Raw genomic sequence first — 19124 nt, 5'->3', positions numbered from 1 at the left:
GGTGTACTCAACCATAATCTGGTTTTTATTGTATGTTTCTGACTAATGCTAAATGAATATTTAGTGATTTAAAATAGATATTGACCAAAAAAAAAAATCCTGTCATTTTCAATTAGTGGCTGTCAGCATTATTTTCAAATGGGGCTTAAAAACAATCTCATCCCTCCGAAGGAACAACACCTCATATTCCACCTGGACTGTCTCCAACCTTACAGAATGAACGTCGAATTCTAAGACTTTAGGTTACCTCCCTCACCCACACACTTGGACCACCCCCCCCAACCTTTCTCTGTTTCTTTTTCTCCTCCTAATCCACCTGGCCCCATCATCCTATCTCTTGCCCCTCCACCACCTTTTCCATCTGCCAAACCCATGCACTCCTCTCACTGGTTCCTCTCCCCACCTCCTTCTCTTTATTCCATACATCACCGTCCTTTCCCATCAAATTCCATTATCTTCAGACCTTTGTCACTTTCATCTATTATCTTGTAGTTCCCCACTCCCCTCCTCCCTCATATGCCTATCACCTGGATTCACCTGCCCTTCCCTCCACTTGTTTATACTGGCTTTCTCACCTCTTTAAGTTCATTTGAAGGATCTTGACTCAAAATGTCAACCGCCCATTTGCCTCCATAGATGCTGCTTGACCTACCCAGTTTCTCCGGATTCCAGCATCTGCAGTTTCTTGTATCTCCATGTCACTATTCTTACCCATGGCCTTATAATCTATTGTAATTATTTTTAAAAATCTTAAATTTGCTTCTTCATCCTTTCCAACAGCCCTTTCAAGAAAATAACATTTCATTGAAAAGACCCTTTCCTTGTAGTTCCATTGGTTATTTTTACAAATATTTTTAAATTGCCTCCATAGGTCACTCATTCTTCAGACACTGGAAATCATTTCTCCTTATCTTTTTCTATTAAACTATTCGAGATTTTCCAATTTTCCTTCAAATCTCCTTTTATCCTCCATGCCCTTTGAGAATAAAGTTCAAAGAAAATTCAAAGTATATTTATTATCAAAGTACACACTGTATATGTCATCATATACTACCCTGAGATTAAATTTTCTTTCAGGAAATCTCAGTAGAAGAAAGAAATGTGGTAGAATCAATGAAAAACTGCACACAAGCATAGACTGACAAACAACCAATGTGCAGAAGAAGACAAACTATGCAAAATCAAAAAAATATAATATTACAATAACAAAATAAGGCATTAAAATTAAAAATAATAACTTTAGTCATAGTGTCCTTGAAATTGAGTCCCTAGGTTCAGTTGTGATATCACTTCAGTTCAATTCCAGCTATTCCAGAAAACTAATTCTCCTCTGTTTAACGTTCTTTTAAATTGCTTCTATACATTCTTTCAAGTGCTCAATCCATTCCAATGGTGTAGTGTATTGCTTTAAAAACAACATCAATTCAGTGTTTTTCATATACTGGTGAAGCATACTTTAATTCTCTCAATGTTTTCTGCAGATGGCCTGCTCAGAAGGGATTAGTAGTTGTCAGTTATTTGATGGGAAGTAACCAATGCACAGGTAGCAAGATGACATTCTAGCTGAGTACAAGGGACTCTGAAAAGTCAACAAAGTGGCTCCATGACCAGTCAGCAACTGTTTGAAGATGAACACAATGCGCAAGTGAACTGTATCATCTCTTCCTATGAAGAGATTCCATCTTTCCAATGCTTTCTCTCGCCAAAGAAATATAATGACTGCTATAAAAACTCAACCCCTGGCAACAGGATTCAACCAAACTCCACCCTGCCCTCCCTTGGAGTAGAAATATAACATCATGGCTAGAAGCAGATGTCAACCACATCCTTTCACCATTGCAAGAAAAAAAACCCACTGGAATTAGAGATGAATCAAGGCAATCTGCCACTCCAGAGGTGCACACCAATTGCACAGCTGGAAGATGTAAATTTAGGAAAGCTTGAAATAAACAAAAATATTTTATAACCCTATACAATAATGCAACATTTTAATATTATCACTGGTACGTTAAATAATGTGAGATCATTAATTTTCACATAGATGTGGAGATTAGTGTAGACAGATGGGAGGCAGAGAATAGCATGTGCTGTCAGAAGGGATTAATTAGACTGGTCATGGGTAGCGAGGGTAGAGTCTGGTCATATGCTGTATTGTTCTAAACAACATATTGTGGGTCATACAAGATGGTGATAATAAATCTGATTCTGATTGAAATTGCTTATTTTCTCAACAATATTGTTAACCAGTATATCTAGCTTTTGGTTCAATAATTCAAAGTTCAAAGTAAATTTAACATCAAAGTGTAAGCAAACATATGCTAAATAAAACCAGCAGCTATTGGAAAACAAGAGAATGTTGGAGATGCGTGGAAAGAGAAGCAGAGTTAAAGTTTTCAAGTGATGACCTTTGATCAGATTTTTGTAAAAGGTAGAAGTCGAAGAGTTGGCAGGCACAGAGAGAACAAAGGGAACATCAACAAGAGAGACTGAATGACAAAAAAATAGTGTTAGTGTCCAACGGGAACAGAGGACAGCAAGAAGTGCTAGAACTTAAAGGCATCTGTTAGTCTTGTGAGACGATGGATCTGCGCCTGGAAAGTCTTCACTCTCCAGGGCGCAGGCCTGGGCAAGGTTGTAAGGAAGACCAGCAGTTGCCCATGCTGCAAGTCTCCCCTCTCCATGCCACCAATGTTGTCCAAGGGAAGGGCATTATTACCCATACAGCTTGACACCAGTGTCATCGCAGAGCAATGTGTGATTAAGTGCCTTGGTCAAGGACACAACACATTCCCTCGGCTGAGGCTCGAACTCACGACCTTCAGGTAGCTAGTCCAATGCCTTAACCACTTGGCCACGTGCCACCACAGTGCTAGGACTATGGGATACAAAACACCACAGAAATCCGAAATAAACGGTATGGCTGGAAATACCCATCAGATTATGCAGCATCTACAGTGTGAAGAGGCAAAAACTGAGTTAGTATTACAGGTTAGTGACATTTCAACAGAACAGGCCAGTTCATACAAGTACTAGAACATCTAGTTATCTGATATGCGTGAATGTATTGTAGAGCCACAGTGGCTGGAGCATTCCTCATTGGAAAAATGAAATCCTGTCACTTCACCTTACATCTAGCTTTGTTGGAACCGTGTAAGGGGGCAAAAACAGAGGGGTCAGATTGGAAGTGGGTGGCAACTGTGAATTTAGAGTCACCCAATCTGCATTTGGTTTCTCCATTTCAGGGGAAATCACATTAACAGCACCAAATGTCATCCACAAAATTCAAAGTACAAGTAAATTGCTGCTTTGCTTGGATGGAGAATTAGAATCCCTCAATGGTGGGAATATTAGAAAGAAAAAAGATGTTGAATCTGCTGTGAGTGCATTGGAACATGCCATGCACACATAGCAGACGTGCAATTTTTTTGTCACTGATTCTATTGTGTTTTATTGTTCTACTGTGAATGCTTACAAGGAAATGAATCTCAAGGTTATATACAGACATACAGTGTACGTACTTCAATAATAAATTTACTTTAAACATTGAACTTTGAAGGGAAGTAGTGCAGATAGATGCCTTTTTAATAAAAATATATACTTTTATAACAGTTTCTTTACTCTTTTGGGGTAATGTTTTAACCCTGCTATCATTTTCTCACTATATTTCAACATATTTATGTTCAATCTATATTTTAATTAGCTAGAATTAGATAGGACGATAAAATGTAACGAACACAGGACGAGAAGCATAATGTCTCACTGCATGAAGCTACTGTTGAAAATAATGTTCAGCAGAATGAAAGGTACAATCAGCGATGAAATTGGAGAATCACAGTTTGGTTTTCATAAATGCTAAGGAACAAGGGAAGGAATATTTGCGATGAGAAGCATCATGGAGAGATGCATTGAGGCACAAAAGACCATCTACTTATGCTTTATTGACTATGAAAAGGCTTTTGATAATGTAAGACACGAGAAAGTAATAGAGATGCTGAACAAGTACAACCTGGGATGGGAGAATGTGCAGATAATAAGGAACTTGTATTGGAAACAGAAAGCGGCAGTCAGGGTAGAAAATGAGCTATCACCATGGGCATGTATTAAATGAGGCGTAAGGCAAGGCTGTGTTGGATCGCCAGATTTGTTCAACCTCTACGGAGAATGTACTTTTTGGGAATGCGACCATCAGGAGACAGGTATTCCAGTCAGAGGCCAGAAGGTGGGTAACATCAGGTGTGCGGATGACACCGCGTTGTTAGCTGACAGCGAATGCAAACTGCAAATTATGCTGAATAAAGTGAATGAGAAAAGCCTTGGCTATGGCCTTAAAATCAACTCTAAGAAAACAAGATCGATGGTGGTAAGCAAAACAAACACTAAAGACTCATTCATGACGGTATCGTTACAAGTGTATAGACAAGACATTGAACAGGTGCAAAGGTTTGAATATCTTGGCAGTTGTCTGACAGATGACAGGAAATGTGAAGTTGAGATCAGAAGGAGAATAGGTATGGCTAAGACCCAGCTCATGAAGCTAAAAGATCTACGATGCAATCGGAAGGTAGACATCCAAAGTAGAATCCGCTTCCTTGAGTGTTACGTATGGTCAGTGCTGAGGTATGGATCAGAAACATGGACCCTGAAGAAGGATGACATGAAACGAATTAACACTTTTGAAATGTAGGGCTATCGATGAATGTTGAAGATCAGCTGGGTAGATTAAGTTTCAAATGAGAGGGTTTTGTCCGAAGTTGATAGATCATGGATATTGCTGGAGAAGATTATGAAGTCAAAAGTTCCTTGTTATAGACACGTTACGCGGAGAGATAACATCTTGTCGGACTTGCTATATGGAAAGGTGGAGGGAAAGAAAGAAAAAGGGAGGGAAAGAACAATGTGCCTGGATAACATCAAGGATTGGACCAAGCTGGACAAGACTAGGGATGTTGTGGGCAAGTGTCGGGACAGAGCAGCATGGAGGGAAATTGTCCGCCAACTGGAACTTCCAGAAGCGACCTAATGATGAAATTAGATAGAGTTATCTAAGGGAGGTGAAATTTTATCTCTAATGTATTTTACACAACTACACATCCAAGGGTTAAACACTGGAATATGTTGGTCATTTATCTATGGTACTTTTTGCACAATGATAGATGCAGGACGTTCATCTGTTTTTTGCTGTTTTTTGCTGATGGATAGAACTGATAAGTTTTCGAACATGATCACATAGCAAACCATTTGTAGCATTGTACTGTTTGTCAATTCAAACTAACTTTTGCTGTCATAATTTTCTTAAATTGAAGTCATGATTCAGACACACAAAGCTTGTTTATTTCTTAATAATGTTTAGGGAATTACTGTATTTCTCTTTTGGTTGATCTACCATCAAAAGTACAGTTCTAAAGTCCTCAACCTTATCACAAAATTCTTACAATCTCCGCAGCAAATTGTTCAAATGGTTGTTTGGCAACATAATCAAACTAATCCAGTTTTATGTTAATTGCAATGCAAAACCTCCAAATTGCTTTCATGCACTAGACGTCATTACACAATGAACTACTACATGCTTCAAGATAAGTCTGGGTATATGCTGCAGATGTTACAGAAAGAGGCAGTCTTTGTGATGAAGAAGAGATGGTTTTGGGAGGTAAACAAGCAGTCAGACTTCTGAGCTATTTGAATAATCTTGGGAAACAGGAGAGGCATAGAGTTAGTGATGAAGGCACAAGTTTGTTTACACAGAGTAGGTTTAAACATAATAAATTCAGCAGGATTGCTCATTACCCAGCATGATGCTCAGATTTGCTGCCTGACTAGGCTTACTTTTTCCAAGTTCAAATTTGAATGCAAATTCTGGTTCATTGAACTACACACATATACAGTGAATTCCTGTTAACTGGTCCATCAGTTAACCGGGGCAGTGGCTTATTTGGAATAACTGTAAAAGAACAAAAGCTAATTGAGAAAACAGCCACCATTCCCTTCACTTACTTGGGACACTATGCCACTTAATTGCAGCCAGAAACTGTGGCCAGAACAGTTTCTAACTAGTGTCAATCACGTGCTCTTGCCTGGCTATTAGACATTATACCGTGCTTAAAGCTAACAGTTTTTAAAACAGCATCAGTTGCATGTGTGTGTGTTCAGAAAGAAGTGATTTTTGTCACTGATAGTTGGTGAGAAATAAGCAGTAAGATAATTCAAAACTGTTTTGCTCACTGTGGTTTTGAACATTCAGGCATGGAGATGCCAGAAACAGCCGGGAGTGAAAATGAAATGATTTCGCTGTTTCAGTAAGTTAGGACCTATGAAGAATTTGAGGTATCAACAATCATCTTGAATGTTACAATGAAAATGAAGATTTGGGAGATGCAAACATCGAGAGCATTGTATGAAGACAGTCCATTATCTGTACTAGATGTCTGTGCTGATTTTGTTCAGTTACATCAATCAAAAGAACACAGCAGCCTCCTCTTGATTAATTTCTCCATTGATATCTATTAGGAATAAATGCACAGGTTTAGAATAGTGGAGTAGTGTAATTTGACTTTTCCAAGTCCTTCTTATTAACTTAAAATATATGAATAGAGGAGCGGAGTTGACAACATTATTGAACGTATTCGATTTAAGATATTGGTCCAGCCTTGTTTTGTTCCATTTGCTTTTTTTAGTATTTAGTTTTATTTTTTGTTCTTTTTTGGGGGGGTTTTCTTTGTATTTTTTTTATTTTTATTTCTTTTTTCTCTATGATTAACTATATTAAGAGTTTGTAAGTCTATTACACCTGTATTATTTGAAATCTTTTTTGTACATGTTTATAACAATAAGATTATTCCAATCTCTCTGTATCAATATTGTTATTCTGTTTATAATTTTGGAAAATTAATAAAAGATTTAAAAAGAAAGAATAGTGGAGTAGTACAGGCAGTGTTCTAATTTGTTTTGTATTTCATTTAAATATATAATTTGGTACTCAGTTAAACAGCAGTTTGCCTTTATTAGACGTTTCTATTTCCATGAAACTTCAGCAAATTGGGCAAGCTGCTTAATTAGGCCAAAATGTACTGGTCCCGATGTGTCCCCATTAATCAGAATCCACAGTAGTTGCTCATAGAAGAGCACTGCAAGTTCAACAGGTTATGTAACTGTCTGCATGCATAGACATCCAAACTATTGGAACCAGAATAGGCCTTTCAAATATATAATCTTACTTCAGTATTCTGTTAGATCAGAGCTGATCTGAACTTCAAATGCTTTCATCCAGCTTGGTTCCTTCCCCTTATATTCTTGTGAGCTCTCTTGCTTAAAGAACTGTCACCCTGTTTTGAAATATTTTATGACTTAACCTCAACAAATTTTTGTAGTGAGAGTTCCAGATATTCATTAACATGAATGAAAAGCGTTGTCTAATATCATTGCTGGTGATAAGAGGAAGCTCCAGCTTTCAGGTCATTCTCCCTCTTTGTTCTGGATCTTTGACCAAAGACAATAATTTCTTCGCTATTATTCTATAAAACCCTTTAATCATTGTATTAGATTATCTGCTCCTCCAAGAGGACCACAACCTTGTTGTGGTTTAGAGGCTTGTGTGCCTCAGTGACCCAGAGAGCTATGCTGGCTGGAGACAGGGCCTTGTGCTTTGGCTTTTGGTAGGATCACACATGCCAAAAGGTCAAAGAGTAGAAGCAGACTAAGAGTGTCCCAGCAGTCCTCCATATTCTGGGGTTCAGCTCAAGGTTAACAACCCTGACTGGTCAAACAAAATTGTTACGGAAAAAGCAATGAAGAATCCTTCTACATCTGAGTGTGACAGTATTCCTGAGTCTCCATCTGAGACTTAGATGGCTGAGAGTAGTGAAAATGGGCAGGAAGCTACAGGTTTGATGAAGGAAGCCCAAGAACAAAATTGGTTTCTGGAAGGAGAGACAGAGACGGAGAACCTTCATTGTTACCCTAAATATCAGCAGTGTAACTGGCAGTAAGTTTACCAGTTGAATATGATGCTCTCCATTCAAGTGAATATAGTTTTCCTGTGGTATGACACCAAGAACTGAGCATGATACTCCACATGGAATCTAACTAGAGCTCGATACAGTTGTAATACTTTCCAGCCCTTTGAATTACAGTCCACTTGAGATAAGGGCTGACATTTCATTACCTTTTAAATTTATTTTTGTCCGGTAGAATAGTTTCAACAACTTCTCTATCTGATCCCTCCAGTGTTCCAGAATGTTTATCTATCTTTCTTAGGTGTCAATGGATGGCACATAATTTCCCACACCTGATCCTCACCTTCCAGGTTTCCCCACACCTGGTAAACCACCTTCCAGCTTCTCCCACATCCGATCTTCACCTTCCAGCTTCTCCCACACCCGATCTTTACCTTCCAGATTCTCCCACACCCGATCCTCACCTTCCAGCTCCTCCCACATCCGATCTTCACCTTCCAGCTTCTCCCACATCCGATCTTCACCTTCCAGCTTCTCCCACACCCGATCTTTACCTTCCAGATTCTCCCACACCCGATCCTCACCTTCCAGCTCCTCCCACATCCGATCTTCACCTTCCAGCTTCTCCCACACCCGATCTTCACCTTCCAGCTTCTCCCACACCCGATCTTCCAGCTTCTCCCACACCCGATCTTCACCTTCCAGCTCCTCCCACACCCGATCTTCACCTTTCAGCTTCTCCCACGCCCGATCCTCACCTTCCAGCTTCTCCCACGCACGATCCTCACCTTCCAGCTCCTCCCACGCCTGATCTCCACCTTCCAGCTCCTCCCACACCCGATCTCCACCTTCCAGCTCCTCCCACACCCGATCTTCACCTTCCAGCTCCTCCCACACCCGATCTTCACCTTCCAGCTTCTCCTACCCCCGATCCTCACCTTCCAGCTCCTCCCACGCCCGATTCTCAACTTCCAGCTCCTCCCTCGCCCGATCCTCACCTTCCAGCTCCTCCCACGCCTGATCCTCACCTTCCAGCTTCTCCCACACCCGATCCTCACCTTCCAGCTCCTCCCACGCCTGATCTCCACCTTCCAGCTCCTCCCACACCCAATCCTCACCTTCCAGCTCCTCCCACACCAGACCTCCACCTTCCAGCTCCTCCCTCGCCCGATCCTCACCTTCCAGCTCCTCCCACGCCCGATCCTCACCTTCCAGCTTCTCCCACACCCGATCCTCACCTTCCAGCTTCTCCCACGCCCGATCCTCACCTTCCAGCATCTCCCACGCACTATCCTCACCTTCCAGCTCCTCCCACGCCTGATCTCCACCTTCCAGCTCCTCCCACACCCGATCTCCACCTTCCAGCTCCTCCCACACCCGATCTTCACCTTCCAGCTTCTCCTACCCCCGATCCTCACCTTCCAGCTCCTCCCACGCCCGATCCTCACCTTCCAGCTCCTCCCACACCCGATCCTCACCTTCCAGCTCCTCCCACACCCGATCCTCACCTTCCAGCTCCTCCCACACCCGATCCTCACCTTCCAGCTCCTCCCACACCCGATCCTCACCTTCCAGCTCCTCCCTCGCCCGATCCTCACCTTCCAGCTCCTCCCACGCCCGATCCTCACCTTCCAGCTCCTCCCACGCCCGATCCTCACCTTCCAGCTCCTCCCACGCCCGATCCTCACCTTCCAGCTCCTCCCTCGCCCGATCCTCACCTTCCAGCTCCTCCCACGCCCGATCCTCACCTTCCAGCTCCTCCCACACCCGATCTTCACCTTCCAGCTTCTCCTACCCCCGATCCTCACCTTCCAGCTCCTCCCACGCCCGATCCTCACCTTCCAGCTTCTCCCACACCCGATCCTCACCTTCCAGCTCCTCCCACGCCCGATCTTCACCTTCCAGCTCCTCCCACGCCCGATCCTCACCTTCCAGCTCCTCCCACGCCCAATCCTCACCTTCCAGCTTCTCCCACGCCCGATCCTCACCTTCCAGCTCCTCCCACACCCAACCTCCACCTTCCAGCTCCTCCCACACCCGATCCTCACCTTCCAGCTCCTCCCACACCCGATCCTCTACCTTCCAGCTCCTCCCACGCCCGATCTTCACCTTCCAGCTTCTCCCACGCCCGATCCTCACCTTCCAGCTTCTCCCACGCCCGATCCTCACCTTCCAGCTCCTCCCACACCCGATCCTCACCTTCCAGCTCCTCCCACGCCCCATCTTCACCTTCCAGCTTCTCCCACGCCCGATCCTCACCTTCCAGCTCCTTCCACACCCGATTCTCACCTTCCAGCTCCTCCCACACCCGATCTTCACCTTCCAGCTTCTCCCACACCCGATCCTCACCTTCCAGCTCCTCCCACACCCGATCCTCACCTTCCAGCTCCTCCCACACCAGACCTCCACCTTCCAGCTCCTCCCACACCCGATCCTCACTTTCCAGCTCCTCCCTCGCCCGATCCTTACCTTCCAGCTCCTCCCACGCCCGATCCTCACCTTCCAACTTCTCCCACGCCCGATCCTCACCTTCCAGCTCCTCCCACGCCCGATCCTCACCTTCCAGCTCCTCCCACACCCGATCCTCACCTTCCAGCTCCTCCCACACCCGATCCTCACCTTCCAGTTCCTCCCACGCCCGATTTTCACCATGCAGCTCCTCCCACACCCGATCTTCACCTTCCGGCTCCTCCCACCCCCGTTCCTCACCTTCCGGCTCCTCCCACGCCCGATCCTCACCTTCCAGCTCCTCCCACGCCCGATCTTCACCTTCCAGCTCCTCCCACGCCCGATCTTCACCTTCCGGCTCCTCCCACGCCCGATCTTCACCTTCCGGCTTCTCCAACGACCGATCCTCACCTTCTGGCTCCTGCCACACCCGATCCTCACCTTCCAGCTCCTCCCACACCCGATCCTCACCTTCCAGCTTCTCCCACGCCCGATCCTCACCTTCCAGCTCCTCCCTCGCCCGATCCTCACCTTCCAGCTCCTCCCACGCCCGATCTCCACCTTCCAGCTCCTCCCACGCCTGATCTCCACCTTCCAGCTCCTCCCACACCCGACCTCCACCTTGCAGCTCCTGCCACGCCCGATCCTCACCTTCCAGCTCCTGCCACGCCCAATCCTCACCTTCCAGCTCCTCCCACGCCCGATCCTCACCTTCCAGCTTCTCCCACGCCCGATCTTCCAGCTTCTCCCACACCTGATCCTCACCTTCCAGATTCTCCCACACCCGATCCTCACCTTCCAGCTTCTCCCACACCCGATCCTCACCTTCCAGCTCCTCCCACACCCGATCCTCACCTTCCAGCTCCTCCCACGCCCGATCCTCACCTTCCAGCTTCTCCCACGCCCGATCCTCACCTTCCAGCTTCTCCCACGCCCGATCCTCACCTTCCAGCTTCTCCCACACCCGATCTCCACCCTCGAGCTTCTCCTGTATCCAAGTTCCACCTTCTAGCATTTATTGCTCACTTAGTCCAGCTCTGTGCCTTTGCTCCACTGTACAATATTAATTGCATCACTTGATAGAGTTCCACCAAAGTGGGAAAGACAGCTCCCTATTTCTTCATCTAAGTCATCTACAACTTCGGTTGAACGCTAGGACTCAGTACAGTTCCGAGGGGCACTCTCCACGTGCTGACTACCTACTCCAACAAAAAAAGTTAATGGTTCAAGTTCCAATTGAATGTAATTCTGACTGTTAAAGGTAAAAGTTATCAAGACCTCTATACTGCAAATGTGTATTATATTGATTCTTTATGTGCCTTACTACTAGATAGAAAATGTTTATTAACCTCTAAACTGGATACAGTCTTGTAATGCAATAATCAGAATAGCTCTCCTTGAAAGGCAGTGAGACACTATTTCCTGAAAAATAACCAACAATTAATATAATGAATGGTAAACTTAAACTGCATAAAATCTGCTGAGGTTAGATTTGGCTTCATGTTCTCCCTTGTGAAAATTAGCACATTTCAGCAAAATAGACTGTGTCTCATATTGAACATTAATTTATCGACACTGAGATTTTGTCCAAAGGCAATGACTCATTTTGCCCAACTAAGCATTATTTAATATTCTGTAGATAAACAATCTAATCTTAAACGTCCAGCAAATTACTCTAAAAGATGTTAGAAAGATATCAAACGTACATGACAATGATTGTATCAAATTGATTCCACTATGAATAGTTATATGTGAAGCATTAAGCATAGGTTGCTTTGTCATGTGAGAAACAGGAAAAATAAAGATGCCGACCTTTCCATGAAGGTTGCTGGATTGTTTCTGGTGATCTCCATCCAGGAGGTAAGGAACGATTTGCTCATATTGTTGCAGCTGCTTTAGATGGTCCTGTTGCCTAGGCGATGACAATTTACTGGACAAAATATTGCCTGTAAGTACATCATTATTATTAAAGATGAGGAAATAGACCATGCTCCCAAATGTACTATAATGTGGCAAACTTGTTCAGATACATTTATGTGTCATAAGGGAAAAATATAAGGCATACTTTGCAGCAGTAGCTACAGAATATTAAGTGCTGCTACAACAAAGATTTGGCAAGCAAAAAAAACAGCATCTTGGCTTTCTCCATTCCATCCCTGAATAAAATTAAACCCGGTTCAACAGGATGATGCTCAGGATAAGGGGAACTGTCCAGTGTGACTAAACGGACCAGGCAGCTTTGCCCCAGAGCTTAGAAGAGAAATGGTATCATTGAAACACAGAGATCTGTAACAGGGATTAGCAGGGATAATGTTTCCCCTGACAGATTGTCTAGAACTAGGAGTCCCCAGCCCCAGAAATAAAGGTCAGTACTACAGAAGTGAGACAAGGAACTACCTATTCACTTCGGCTTTGAACTGTAGGATTAGCAGCCCCTGAAAGCTGCAGAGGTTCAGTCACTTAAAAACAGAGACTGATTAAAGTTTGGAGAGTGGGGAATAGGGGGATATTGGGTCAGTCTAGGTAAGTGATGCTGTGGTAAAAGATCAGCCATTATTTTACTGAATCGCACAGCAAATGCAAGGGTCTGAAAAGACTTCTCCTGCTTCAGAATTATGTTCTGTTCTTGAACACTCTAGCTCAGGGCATTGAGCAACTATAAATGCAATTGTCTTTCTAGTTGCTGCATTGAGTAGCTATAAATGCAATTGTCTTTCTAGTTGCTTTAAGCTATATTGCAAATGATTTTTTCATATGATTAATAGATGTCTTTATTTATTCATTTTGATAATGCTGGCATTCATTGCTATACCCAGATTAGCCTTTAGAAGGTGGCAGTGATCTATCTACTTGGACCAGCAGTGATCTATACACCTGGACCATGCAATCTTCCTGGTAAACCTTCTCCCACAGTCCAGGCTTTAGGACAACAACTTATTTCCAAATCAGGGTGGCGTGCCACTTGGAAGGGAGACTGTAGTTGGAGTTGTTCTAGTGCCCTTGAAACCTTTGTGGCAGATGTCAAGGTTTGGAAGGTGCTGAACTTGCACAGACAAGTCACTGGGTTGGAAAAAATCATTGTGGACATTACCCACCCAGCAAACTGGCTTTCCTGAAAGCTCCCTTCTGAAAAGTACTATAGGCCTATTAAAACAAAAGCTTTGCATGTTCTTAAAAGTTTCTTCCCCCAGGCAGTGAATCTGATCAAACATTCTAGTTAGCCTCCCCATCCCCTCTATTACCACAATCACTGCACGGTGCTGTAAACACTTTAAACCACCTTTTATAAAGCTGTATACACTATAAACACATACTGGCACTTATGTATATTTTATTCCATATCTGTACTTCTAACAATATGCTTATATAATTCTTTATTCTGTATAATCACTGAATGTTGGTTTTTTTTGCATGTAGCATCAACCCACCACAGCACTTTCCTAATACACGTAAATATACATGGGAAATAATGCTGATTCTTGATTTCATTTTGTAATGGAACACACTTCATTGTCACAGGGAATGAATGTTTAGAGTGTGGGTGTGGTACCAGTGGGCGCTTTGTCCTGGATAGTTTCAAATATTGTCGAGGGGATACGATATTGTATCTTACTCCAGGCATTACGTTGTAAATGGGGAAAAGGCACTGGAGTTTCAAGAGGAACACCAATGACCACAAGATTCCCAGCCTCCAACCTGTTTTTCATGCTTTGATACTTATGTGGCTGATCTGATTGATTCCTGGTCAAGTATTGTTGGTGGGGAACTCGGATGTGGTAGTACCACTGGATAGCAAGGATAGGTGGTGATAGGACCCTCTTGTTGGAAATGGTCAATGCCTGACACCTCTGTGGTGTCAATGTAATTTCCCACATGATTGTTGTCTAAATCCTGCTGCAGGCTGGCAACCATCGCTTCATTTATCAAGGAGTTGTGAATGGAACTGAACATTGTGCAATCATCTGCCAACATTCCCATTTTCCACCTTACAATGAAAGGAAGGTCATGAATGCTGCAGCTAAAGATACTTGGGTGTGAGGTACTCCCCTGATTCTTGGGCTGGGATGATTGACCTACAATCACAAACATCTTCCTTTGCACAAGGTATGAATCCAACCTGTGGGGTACTTTCCTCTGATTCACATTTACTTCAGTTTTACAGAAGTCCTTTGTTGTTTCGACAACACTACCATCAGGCTCTTGAACAAACCTGAAAAATTCCTAACACTATCTCGGACTGTATTTCTTTTCTTCTCTCTCAATTTGCACAAACATCATTATGTTTATTTTAGTTCATTTGTTGAGTACGTTATGTTAATTTAAGTCTACATTAATTTATGTACCCATGTTTGTAATATTTTGTGCTGCTCCAAAAAGCTAACTTTCATGGCATTTATACCCCGAGTACATCTACCTTTAAGAACAAAACTTAAACTTGAAACTTGAGCATGTATAACTGATCAAATGCTGCCTTAACATGAAATTCTGTCACTCTCACCTCAATTTGCAATGGACAAAAGCCATAAATTCTGGACCAAGTGGCTTCATTGCTTGTTACATCCGAAGTGAAATACTCTACCAATTAATTATAGGAGATGATTTTTAAAAACTACTGCAGATGATGAAAATCTAAAATAAAAACAAAATGTTGGAAATACTCAGCAGGCGAGGCTGCATCTGTGGGAAGAAAAACAGAGTTGAGATCAGAGACCCTTCAGAATTGACAATGAGTCCTCAAACTAAAACTATTTCACTTCCCTCAGATTTTCTGAGTATTTCCAGCACTTTTGTTTTTACGTACAGGAGATGGTTTGCAATGTAGAGATGCGCCATACAGAAATTCTGCAAAGTGACACAGAATGAGGCAGAGTATGAAGGGAGGATTATCATTCTCCAGCACTTTTACCTGCATCATTGTGGGACACCTTTTAGTTTCAAGTTTATTTATCAATCAACCACAGATGAATATAGCGAAATGAAATAGCTTTCCTCCAGGGCCAAAATGCAAAAGATGTTACCAACAGCTCACAGCACACTGCACATAGCACACATGGTTATGATTTCAGAAAAACATAGTCACAAAGAGAAAAATAATAATAACATAGCCCAAGTCCCTGACTTGACCTGGTCCAGCTTGTACGTCCACCAATCAAACACTGGAAGGCAGCACTGACGGGAAAGGCCAGTCCCCGTGCCCCTCCCCCAAACCAGTATGAAATTCAGCAGCATACTGCAGACACCCCACCCTGCAAAACCTGATTTCAGGGAGGTAGCACCATCAATTTGCAGGAGACTCTCGGGAGAGGTGGGATGTCTGCAATAGAGTATCTCCTTAGCAGCCAGCCAGCCAGCTAGTTTAAATAACGTTAGCTATGCTAATGAACGAATGACACCTGTTAAACTCACCTCAACATGTCTTTTACAGTCTTAACCCACCATGGGCAATAGAAAAATCACTGTTGCAAACGCAGCAAGCAACACTGTCATTATTTTTGATCCCTATTAATCAGGGGTACACCTTAGTGTAGTCTGGGGTGACGTACGTTTTATACTTTTTTTTGGAACACTCTGTCACGGCGCGTGCTCGCGCGCTCTCTCTCTGTCATGGTCGCTCGTGCTTTCTCTCGCGCTCTCTCTCGCTTGCTTTCTCTCTCGCGCTCTCGCTTGCTTTCTCTCTCGCGCTCGCTCTCGCTTGCTTGCTCTCGCTTGCTTTCTCTCTCGCTCACTTTTTCTCTTGCTCTCGCTTGCTTTCTCTCTCGCTCACTTTCTCTCTCGCTCTCGCTTGCTTTCTCTCTCGCTCACTTTCTCTCTTGCTCTCTCGCTCTCGCTTGCTTTCTCTCTCGCGCTCTCGCTTGCTTTCTCTCTCGTGCTCGCTCTCGCTTGCTTTCTCGCGCTCGCTCTCGCTTGCTTTCTCTCTCGCTCACTTTTTCTCTTGCTCTCGCTTGCTTTCTCTCTCGCTCACTTTCTCTCTTGCTCTCTCGCTCTCGCTTGCTTTCTCTCTCGCGCTCTCGCTTGCTTGCTCTCGCGCTCTCTCTCCCGCTCGCTCTCAAAAAAATTGATTTCCGTGATATTGTATATAATTTGCAGGCATCAGAGAGCCAGTATTCATATGCGGGAGACTCCCAGAACTTCCAGGAGAGGTGGGATATCTGCATACTGCCAGCTTCAGCATCTCCCTCACCAGCACCCACAATGGGTGACTCCAAATCTTGAGGGCCTTGTCCACACAAAAACCGAGGCAACACAGCTCCTCAACCATCGTCTCACCAATAAACCAGATATCTGGACTTGCAGTATTACCACTGTCATGAGAAAGCCTACAGCACTTGGTATCCCAGTTAGCCTCCTATCCAAGTACTAAACAGGCCTGAGTCTGCTTAGCCTCCGAAATTGGACAAGATTGGGCATTTTCAGGTTAGTTTGGCTATAGATATTGGCCCCACTACTGAGGAAGAAGATCGTGTACTCAATCTAAGTCCAGAAACATAATCCATCATATTTATGTTGAATGCCCTGAAACCATCTTTTGCTTGACATATTTAATTAATTATGTGAAGTTCATACCATAGAAAAAAGTCTGGGATAAAAAGCTTAGAAATGCTTTCAAAGGGAAAGAATGCTTTTAAAGGGAAATTAAAGCATATGAGCAAAAACAGATACCCTGAAAGGCAAAAAAGATGAGGTACCTGAAATGGAAAGAGACTCACGTGGACTATAAACGACAAAATACATCTGAAAGGCATGTTTTTTGTCCAAGTGAAAAAAAACTATGGAACTTTTTGAAAGGGTTAGCTGGTCTTTCATTTTACTGCCCTTTCTGGGTCTTGTTGCAAACCATTAACTGCTGGGTTTCCTATTTTGTATTTGTGTCAAAACTTCAAAAATAATTAATTGACTGGAAAAAGCTAAGGGACAATTTGAGTCAGGAAATGTGTTACCCAAGTACAAGCTATTTTGTTTCCTTATGTCTTGGTATTACATTGGGAACAGATAACCTGTCCAACTAGCAGAAGACATACAATTTAGGAAGGCCCATAAATCAGAAAAAGGAAAATACAGCATTCAAAAACATAGTGGCTAACATTTTACAGATAGTTTGACATAATAATTAATATTAGTCATGAGTTAGTTAGTGGCATTCTCCCCTTGAGGTCAAATATTTGTGTATCCAGGTCCTACTCCAGAAGTTTGAGTACCAAAGTAATACTGTGGGAGTACAGCAACTGTTTAATTTTTCCAATGCATTACTTAGCTGAGACCTTGACTGATTATCTCTTAGGTGGTAACAAAGGTTCACAAGGTAAGCAGAGAAATTCTCCTGGTGTTTTGGTCAACGCATTATTTAATCAATATCAATAAATTGGCTTTGGACTAATTTAGATAGGACCTAAGATGGCTGTGGTGATGCAACATGCAATAAATTCACACCAGTTGCTTCCAAAGTCCACTTGCATGATTTCAACACAAAGTTGCCATTGTCCATTGGAGGTCCATTAGCAACCATAACTACTCCAACTTATATATCATTCTTAATGCAGCAAAGGAGCTCAAGGTCATGAAAACTTGGGATGCTCAGTAGGCCAGAACCAGAGATGGTGAGGATGAGAAACAGCTTCTTCTCCCAGGCAATTAGGCTTCTGAACTCCCAGCCGCATCGTATTCGAAGTGTCACTAATTAATCTGTTTCGTACCTTACAATGTTTAATTTTAATGCACTTTAGTTTGTTCTTTTATCCTTACCTTCATATCGTGTGTTAATGCTTTACACCCTGGTTTGAAGAAACGTTGTCTTGTTTCTATATACATTACTTGGTTATATACGTCATATAAATGTATGTAGTTAAATGGCAGTAAACCTCACTTGACTTGACTTGACAAGATTAATACTGAGGAACTGCTTAATTGTGAACCAAACCAGCATGGGTGTGATAAATGAATATGGCTTTGTTAGAGCTAAGATAAAGACAGAGAATTTAGAATGAAGTCAAATTTACAAAGAATAGATTAAGGTAGGTGAAAGTATTGGAATCAAAGTGGTCATGAGTAGATAATCGCTGTGAAATTCCTCTCTTTTTTCTAGGATGTTATTGAATATGGATTGGTTACAATAAGGCATCCAAAGCATACCAGGACATTTTTGGTCATGTGTAATGTTCCTCTGCAGCACTTGTGCCATGCAAGATACCCATTTCTCTCATCCTAATGGTCAGTTATTCACACTTTGTGTCCCACCTCATGCAGATCTAATCAAAGCCAATCTCTAAATTGCAGATTTTGTACCAGAGTTTAATCAGCTTGCAGTTTCTCTCAGAAAGAGGTGTGGTATAGGGATAAGATTAAAGTCAAGGAAGTAGAGGAGTAACTAATTAATGCATACAGATTGTTTAGAGGTACAACTAAAATGTGAGACGGATGATTATCAACTTTTATTGATTCAGGACCAACACAGATCTTAGTATTAGTCACTAAGATAATTGCAGGCTATCTCTATTCACTTATCAGTTAGATGCTACTGCCAACAACTGGATGCCATCTTTACCTGTAGGTGAGTGTTAGACGACACCACGCAATGCCTGAGGGTGACATGGTTATTGGTTGAATATTTGGAGGCATGAATGCAGTCTACGAATGTGAATTATACTTTTAGTCCTAATCGTTTGAAATATTGTTGTCAGATGTCTGATGAGATGATGGGTTGGCCATAAGATATTGAGTAACCTTAAGGAA

At 42.9% G+C, this 19124-nt stretch overlaps 1 protein-coding gene across 2 annotated transcripts in view; it reads right to left on the bottom strand.

Annotated features, from left to right (window-relative positions):
- Positions 1-19124, bottom strand: part of LOC140185772 (disintegrin and metalloproteinase domain-containing protein 12-like) — a 397254-nt gene that overhangs the window by 313648 nt on the left and 64482 nt on the right. The window contains exons 1-2 of one of the 2 annotated variants that reach the window (XM_072239413.1): positions 14896-14989; positions 12210-12343 (exon numbers count right to left, since the gene is read on the bottom strand). Coding sequence is in view for 1 of the 2 variants with exons in the window: in XM_072239412.1 (XP_072095513.1) it covers positions 12210-12343 (134 nt within the window). In the remaining variant the exon portion in view is untranslated. Of the gene's footprint in view, positions 1-12209; positions 12344-14895; positions 14990-19124 lie in introns of those variants that run through there. The other variant, XM_072239412.1, reaches the window with a different exon arrangement.

This window comes from Mobula birostris, chromosome 21 (genome assembly GCF_030028105.1).
Source record: "Mobula birostris isolate sMobBir1 chromosome 21, sMobBir1.hap1, whole genome shotgun sequence".
Classification (NCBI taxonomy): Eukaryota; Metazoa; Chordata; class Chondrichthyes; order Myliobatiformes; family Myliobatidae; genus Mobula; species Mobula birostris.
This window is presented reverse-complemented; position numbering and strand designations above follow the sequence as displayed.